This window comes from Hesperophylax consimilis, chromosome 9, assembly GCF_061612785.1.
Source record: "Hesperophylax consimilis isolate HC1 chromosome 9, BYU_Hcon_1.0, whole genome shotgun sequence".
Lineage (NCBI taxonomy): Eukaryota > Metazoa > Arthropoda > Insecta > Trichoptera > Limnephilidae > Hesperophylax > Hesperophylax consimilis.
In genome coordinates, this window is record NC_142844.1 from 32,521,613 (window position 1) to 32,530,782 (window position 9,170).

The window sequence follows — 9,170 nt, forward strand, 5'->3', positions numbered from 1 at the left end:
AGTTCGAATCCTCATCAATATTCTTATTTTAAATTACTTCTTTAAAACGCATTGTAGCGGGAACACTCTAGACGCAATGCGAGCGTTCGGCGTTTCTACCTACAGGTCTATGTTCTTATATATATATATGTATATATATATATATATATATATATATATAGGTTTATGATACGGCACTTTGTACATCTTAGCGTCTGCAAATAACCGGAACTATTGGATCATTTCGACTTACTTGATCATTGAGCACTTACTTGATCATCGACAAATTGAGATTTAAATGCCATTTTAATCGTCTCGGCGAGACGAGATCAGTGGCATTTTCAACTCAATTTGATGTGACAAGTGCGATTTTCGTGAGCATTAGATATGCTCCTATATGCGATTTTATCTCAGATATTCAACCTGACTTTGTTAATTATTTCTATCGTATGTTAAACTAACTTCATTGATCTCAAAAAGCGACGTTGCCATCGTTATTTGTGTCAAACGCAGGTGTACAAATAATTTTCTAAAGTAATTAAATGTTTTAACAATTGTATGCAAAAATAGCCTCTAAAGTAATATTATTTAGAGCTTATTATCGTACGACATTGCGTATTGGTCTAAACAATATTCGAAAGGAACTATAAGGCTCAAGAATTGTATGCAAAATTAACCTCTAAAGTTATATTATTTAAAGCCCATTATTGAATGATGTTGTTTGCTAGCACAAGGCTGGTTTGTTTGTATTGGTCCATTTGAAGCTAGCTTCAGGTTAGTTTTCTGAAACACTTAATGACTTGTAACTGGCTAACAGATAATATTAAATATTACCGTTATTCAATGTTCGTATATCACGAATCAGTTGACAGGTTGATTTGTTTTTGCGTTTTATTAGCTTTATTACGAAGGAGATTTAATAAAATCTTTCAGCTTTGCGAAATGGATTTTAAATACGGTAAGCTATTACATATTTCTAAATAGGTAATAACCTTAATTGTAAAATATAGAATTAATATAATAAATATAATATTAACAATTTTAATCTATGCTTATCAAATGAGTACAGAATAATTACCGTATTTTATTATATAGGTCATGATTTTTTTCTTTCTTTTTTGAGAACCCAAGCAGTAAAATTATTTTGAATAATAGATATATATTATGTATTAACAAAATTCAAAAAAGCTAACCTAACAACTTGTGGTAAAAATGTCAAATCAAACTAAAGCCATATTCCTATACTAAAATATGCATTTAAAAGCATGTTTTGTTTTCAAACAGTTGTTTCTTAAAATAATTAAGTTAAAACGAAGTTTTACACGTCGGATAATCACCCATTAATTTGTTCATATTCAAATTAAACAAATTCCTTTGTGGAAATAAAATTTGCAAAAACAGAAAACTGCAGGTACATATATGTATGTTTCAATGTGTTTGTTCTTGATATTTTATAGATGTTCCAAGAACCAGTGATTTACGTACATCAATAAACAGTACTGACGACATGATCTCGTCTTCACCCTTTTCGCTAATTTCCAAAGGACAAAGTTTAATCATCAGCAATATGCAGAGCATACTGGGCGAAGAAATTAACCATGAAACTTCCTCAGATTCAGGTAATATTCACTGATAATAATCTGAAATATTACAGAGCTACCTTAGCTTATAGTAAATTGTTATAGGTAATATCAGAAATGCTGCTAATTAAATATTCCGTTGCAAATGCTTAATTAGTCTGTTGTTTTGTCATTATATTAGGTTAGGTTTCATATTTGTGCACATGACTTACTTACTACATTGAGATATTATTATTGGATAAATATATAATATATTTTTTATTTTTTATATATTCAATAATATTGTTATTGGGTTTATAAAAACAGTTTATTTTTAAACAAGTTCTGCTGTGTAATTATTATTACGCGTGACAGCTGTTTCGCCCTCTGAAGGCATTATCAGTTTGATAATGCCTTCGACAGTTTGATAATGCCTTCAGAGGGCGAAACAGCTGTCACGCGTAATAATAATTACACAGCAGAACTTGTTTAAAAATAAACTGTTTTTATAAACCCAATAACAATATTATTGAATATATAAAAAATAAAAAATAAAATGGAGTTCTACAAATTAAACTTAATAACAATAAATATATAATATATTATGCTTTATTTTAGAAACCAAAACTGAAGTAATGTTAGAAAGGAGTCCGCCGACGTCCGAAGATGATTCACTATACAAACCGAACAACGTTACTTCTTCGATAGAATCAGGTATCTACAGAAAACATGTTTAATACTCTTGAAACAATCAATACGTAACATATAATTTGATTATTATATGGTCAGAGGTGCGGCCCAGAAAGCCGAAGGTCCGGTGCGAGTCCCAGATGTGACCGTATCTTTTCTGTTTCAGATTTTAGATTGAGTGATGCTAATATTGTCTTCATTTAATTAAATAATTTAATTTAATTATAATTATTTTAAAAGCAATAATTATTCGCCTGAAACACTCATCCACATTGAAAAATCTCCTGATAAAAGATACTTTATTTATTTATTTATTTATTTAAACGCCCATAGGGCTTTTACAGATAATAATGTACATCTTTATTTATTTATATATTTTTTTAATTATACAGATCTTATATCTTATATGATAAATATATGTTATACAAAATAATATAAGAAAATATCCGAGTTAACAAAATATAGGTACAAATAATTGAGATTTACATAACGCCAACGGGACTCGAACCCGTGTCCCCTCGATTTCCGGTCGACAGCTCTGACCACTGAGCTATGGCGGCTTATCGCTTATCCGCGAAATAATTCAATATATACTAGTGTTTCATTCAACAATGACTGCTTTCTTATAATTTGAGGTTTTACTAATTAAGTTTAAAGAAAGCTAAATAATGTATTGTTACTTTTTAGATATGAAAATTTCCAACGCCGATGATGAGCAACATCATTTAGAGAAGCAGGAGGCAATCGAAGTGTCATCGACTACAACTCGAAGCACTATTTCTACTAGTAAATGAGCACGAGTGCATGACCGTAAAAACTCATGTCCATATTGTACTAAACTGGTAACGAACATACCTTCAATTTCAACCTTTGATTTAGCGTTTGACCCTGTGCATTTTGATGTTTTTATTAAAGCCGTACAAATAAATAGTGGTTACGATGAAATTACAGGTTCTGTAAAAATTCCTAGCATGCCTCAACGACTTTGTACAATCTTTTATAGCCGTACAAAGTCGTTGAGACATGCTAGGAATTTTTACAGAACCTGTAATTTCATCGTAACCACTATTTATTTGTACGGCTTTAATAAAAACATCAAAATGCACAGGGTCAAACGCTAAATCAAAGGTTGAAATTGAAGGTTTCTGTTCTTTAATAACTATATACACCTTGGCTAAATCCCTCATCTTCGATGTTATATGTGTATTCAAATGGTGTTCCGTGTGATTACTTAATAATAAAGACCCATATGAACATATTAATGGGTCAGACATTGCTATTTTTGCAATATTATCATTTTTAAATACATGAAATATTTGAGTTTCTTAGAGATTCTGAAATTTCAGAATTGTCTGGGCATAATAATATAGAAGATGATTTTAGTACTCTAACACGATTATGTGGATTTTTCTCAGGTAACGTACTTTTTGTACATTTTAAAGATAATTACCTCTGTTTCTAAAGGATGAGTTGAATTTGCATTTTCTGGCTGTTCTGAAGGATGAGTTGAATTTGCATTTATTGTAGTGTCTGTAAAAGTTGGTTTTCTAAATATTTCAAAAGTATGTTTATTATTATTCTTTCCAATTGTTAGATCTAAAAAAAATATTTTAGCTTTGATCTCATGTTCGACTGTGAAGCAGATTTTATTATTAACAGTGTTGGTCCAATTAATAAAGATATCTAATTGACGGTTGGTGCCTTTCCAACATATTCAGATATCGTCTACATATCTGACATAGTATATTATATATTTAGCTAAGGGAGACTTAAGAATAATATTTTCAATATGATCCATAAATATCTCCGCTAGAAGTGGGCTTAAAGGGGATCCCATGGGAAGTCCGTCCAATTGCTCAAAATATGTATCATTAAAAAGAAAATAATTTGTTTGTATGCAAATTTTTATGAGCTGGAATAACTCTTTTCTTATTATTGGGTTGACATTAGATTTTTCTAGGATATTTTCAATTATTTTAAGGCATTCTTTAATGGGGATGTTGTTAAATAAGGATTTTACTAAATAAGGAAAATTAATTAGTTGAAAATGAATGCAATTTTTTTTTAAGTGTGATTTATTTCTCTATTTTGTTAAACTCTGATAATGTCAGTTTGGTATGACGTTTTCCATATTATTTTAAACTGAAATTATGTAAAAATCATTAATTAATTATTTTTTAAGTATGTTTTATTTCAATCGATTTTGCTATTATATATTTTGTTAATATCTGATAATGTCAGTTTGGTATGACGTTTTCCATATTATTTTAAACTGAAATTATGTAAAAATCATTACTTCATTATTTTTTAAGTATGTTTTGTTTCTCTCGATTTTGCTATTATATATTTTGTTAAACTCTGATAATGGCAGTTTTGTATAACGTATTGTATATTTTTTAAACTGCAATTATGTAAAAATCATTACTTAATTAGTTTTAAAGTTTGTTTTAGTTCTGTTGAATTTCCTAATGAAAGTTTTTAAAAATGTCTGAAAATAAATAAATTAAAATGTGAATTTTTTCAAATTTGTTTTTATTTTACCAAACAATGAATTTGTGCAAAATTTTATTAAAACACAAGACTTGTTCAATATGTGGCTAAGGTAGATTATACTACAGCTACTGCCGGGTACATTCCAGAGTGGAAGACGTCACTGGTAACCCCATGGGGAATGGCGACCATTCAGGAAAGTATCTTCTAATCTATTTACAATTTGGTACTGCCACCCCGGGAACCATTTATTGGATAACTACACCTCTGCCATAGGTCACCCCAAGTGGTTTGGTGACTGTGCCCGGGTTCATGGGGTGAGGTTTGCTCGGGTCTTGGCGGTGGATGTGTCCTCCAGCTACGTGGAAGGCCGGAGAGACAGGTTGAGGGAAACCTTTCCGGCAGAACTCTTTGGGAACATCGTCTTGCACCGCAGTGGGAGGGATGGATTCATACGTCCGTCACTCCTGGACCCACAGACCCCACCCACCCACCCCTTATCCTTCCTCTCCTTCCCTTCCTTTAAAATACCCTCCACACAGCATCTTCAAAGATGACATAGGCCTGAGGGAAAATATTTTCCTCAGGGCTTCCTGTGTGGAGCTATTGTTAAACAAACAAAAAAATGGCTCAGTAACATAACTAGTTCGAAGGTCGCGGGTTCGAACCCGGCGTGCGCAAATAAATTTTATTTGATTAATTTGTGTTATTTCACAATTAATTAATTAAAATAATATATAGTATATTTGCGGCACGTTCCAGAGTGGAAGATACTACCAGTATCGCCCTGGTGTAAGACCACCATTCAGAATTGAAACGTTGCTCCAAATGGGTTTAGCCGTGTTTAGTGACTAGATCTGAATAGCCAGGTACTTCCCCACCTTCCTCTTTCCCTTCCCCACTTACCCTCAGCCTCACAACATCCCCCAATTGGGGATGCCATATTCTCACTGGCTCCAGACGGGAGCAGTTGGGACTCTTGTGAGGTATTCACTATAAAACAATTCACTATAAAACAGTTCTGAATATTTCAATTAATTGAGGTTAATGAGGGCGTACTGTACAGGGCCCGCAAATACTTGAATAGTACACAACTGCTAACCCTGTACAAATCACAAGGGCGCCCCACGGTTGGATTTGGCAGCCACCTCTGGTGTGAAGCCCGAAAATACCTGAAAAAACCCTCGACTCTGTGCAGAAACGGGCGGTCTGTTTGATAGATTCTCCCATCTTAACAAACGGATTGCAATTTTTAGAGCATATGCTTGTTCTACCGGTATTTCTATGGAAGATGCTCCGAGGAACTAGCATCATTAATCCCTTCAGCACCGGAGCATAGTCGGGAAACACGCCAAATGCATGCCCAACATATGTACACGGTTAACATTAGTCGCATGAGAACGGGTCGTTTCTACGACTCGTTTCGGTGTTCAACGGCTCGGCTCTGGATCAAATTTCCGGCCTCTGTGTTTCCTCCCTCATATGACATGGGTCTCTTCAAGACACATGTTCACTCCTTCCTCTCCTCAAAAAGACCCTCCACACAGCATCTTCAAAGATGACATAGGCCCTGAGGGAAATTATTATCCTCAGGGCCTCTTGTGTGGAGTAAATGTAAAAAAAAAATCAAAGATTTATTCCACTAAAAAATAATAATAATATCTTTATTTAGGAAAGTTTACACATTACAACTATACATACATATTATGGTGTACATTGATTTGTAACTTTTATATTTAAGGTTATAAAATTAACAAAAATGAAGAACTATTAATACAAAATATGTATTAATAGTTATTATTATACACCAGCACAAATATTGTGTACAAAAATCGTTTTCTGAAAATCATATAATAGGTATTTTATAATAAAAGGAAAGAAAACAACTCAAATAAATCAGATTTTATAAAATATACTTCCAATAATACTGTAAACACAATACTAATATTATTGAACTTTGGTATTTTAATTGTAAATCAATCTACATTTTCTTAATGCTATTAAAAAGATAGAATATCTTATAAAAGCCTGTTCTACAAAACTAATTTTAAAATAATTAATTCAACTGTAAACGTAATATAAATAAGTTTTGATTGTATAACTTTACTTTTAAATAAACCCGCAATTTTAAATATTCGCGCCAAACGTTCCAATGCATTACGTATTTTCGAATATTCAACCAACAAATAAATCTGTTCAAGTCCGTCCAAACAGAAGCTCGACAGAAGGACAAAAGATTTGGCAACATTGCATATCAAGTAAGTGCTTTCATAAAAAAGATCAACATGCGTTCATGATTTAATGATGAAAATTTTGTGAGCATATGCATAAAATAGCTGTATATATAATAGCTGACCACATTTTAAATTTATTTCACAAAAAAACATGTTGCCACGTAATTTACAGCGTTATATATCACATGTGAAAGGATGATCAAGAAAGGTGGTTTACTCAAAGATGTTCCAATAAGTGTTGTCCGATATAAATATATATATATATATATATATATATATATATATATATATATATATATATATATATATATATATATATATATATATATTTATCCCCTCTCGTACTATGTTGATCTCGAGCGACGGTACGCCAGGTATATGTTGATCCGTTTGCATTTGTTGATCCACCCCGGATATGTTGATCCACTACCCAAGCTGGCATACATATGTAAATCCGTACAGATCAACTTGTGTCATCGAGATTTTGCTGTAAGCCACGCCCATTTTTCGGTCGCATATACATTTTACACGATTTATTTTGTTGATCTATATATTTCTGTCAAACTTGACGGCTTGTATGCGTTGTAAATTGAAAACCGCTGATTCCGCGCGCGTCGTGGTACTTTTTAGATTCTGTTAGAACATCCATATTCTATGAAAATGACTTTGTACTTAAAGAGGATAGACTGCCTCACGCGTATTTATATGGAAATGGAACTTTCGCAAACGTCAAATCCATGCTTAAAAAATCTTTTGAACTTGATTAAACAAATGTAACTTTAATGCATCATTTACTACGTTTCGTGACTTAGCAGGGGTGCCCGGGTTCATGGGGTGAGATTTGTCTAAGTCATTTTATAAGAGAGATTTTGAACATTGATTGAATAAAATTTTATTTTAATGTATCTTTTACCATCTCTCCCGACGTAAGTTTCTTGTAATGATTAAGTTGAAACAAAGCGTAATATCCATAATATGTGCCTATTAAAATTGCGGTGATTAGATTGGTGAGAATTTAATTTTTCAAATTTTAAATTGAAATTGCTGAAAAATTTATTCCAATTTGTTTTTTACTAAACATGGCTAAAGTCATTTCAAGCACCGATTCCAACCAACGATGTTTTAGTATATGTTCGTCAATCAACAGGAGCCATAATGTCTGTAGGTACATCAGAGCCCTCGAGAATTATTACAATTATGTGTACCGCCGCCCCGGGAGCCATTTATTAGATAACCAATACCCCTACCATTACTCACCGCCAACGATTTAGCGAGATAGTTGTTTATTTTTTGTATTTTTTTACATCGTCTCCACACAGGAGGCCCTAAGGAAAATCGTAACCCTCAAGGCCTAAGTCATCTTTGTGAATGCTGTGTTGGGGGTATTTTGAAAGAAAGGAAGGACAGTGAGTTCTGGGAAGTAAATAGGTTTGATGGGTGGGTAGTAATCTGGGGTTCAGTGTGTTCGAGTGATATACATAAGAATCTAAGTCTCCTACTGCGTTGCAAGGCGATGCGTTGAAAGAGGACTAATCGATCCGGCCCACCACGCAGTTATTAGGCAGGCGCATCCGCCGCCAAGCCCCTCACATACCTCACCCCATAAACTCGGGCACACCTGATAAGTCACCAAACATATCAAACAACTTGGGGAGACCTATGGCAGAAGTGTGGGTTATCAAATAAATGGTTCCCGGGGCGGCGGTACACATACCCTCCTCCCAAATTGTGATAAACTTCTACTTTCAAATGTAAAACATAATTTAAAACGTACCTAAATGACGGCCTCCGTTATCGAGGGGTAAGGCTATCGACTAGCAATCCGAAGGTCGCGGGCTCAAATAAATTTTACTAAAATTAATTTGTACTATTTTACAATTAGTGTTTGGTAACCAGATCTGAATAGCCAGGTACTTTCCCACCTTCCTCTACGTCATCTCCTTCGAGGTCCACAATACCTTCAGTCTCACAACAACCCCAATTGGGGATGCCATAGTCTCACTGGCTCCAGACGGGAGCAGTTGGGACTCTGGTGTGGTATTCAAAAAAATTTTTTTAAGATCCACACATCTTCGGATCTACCGGATCTGCCCTGATGATGGACACTGCAACGCTGTCCGAAACGTCGGCTAAAGAAGGAGTTAGCGCAACACGGCATAACACCCCAAAAACAAACAACAAAAATGCTTTTGGCCGTGAGAATCTAAAAACTTACCAG

The 9,170-nt window shown here is 33.7% G+C and overlaps 1 protein-coding gene across 2 annotated transcripts; it reads left to right on the forward strand.

Annotated features, from left to right (window-relative positions):
• Positions 1–424: 424 nt before the first annotated feature.
• LOC149421253 (uncharacterized) lies at positions 425–3,110 on the forward strand. Of its 2 annotated transcripts, XM_089635443.1 has the most exons (4): positions 425–937; positions 1,437–1,598; positions 2,157–2,252; positions 2,916–3,110. In XM_089635443.1, the coding sequence occupies exons 1-4, from the start codon at positions 775–777 to the stop codon at positions 3,020–3,022; spliced, it is 528 nt and encodes a 175-aa protein (XP_089491569.1). In that variant the 5' UTR covers positions 425–774; the 3' UTR covers positions 3,023–3,110. The 2 variants fall into 2 exon arrangements, with proteins under 2 accessions (XP_089491569.1, XP_089491570.1); XM_089635444.1 differs by lacking the exon at positions 425–937 and having other exon boundaries at positions 1,310–1,598.
• The last annotated feature ends 6,060 nt before the right edge of the window (positions 3,111–9,170 follow it).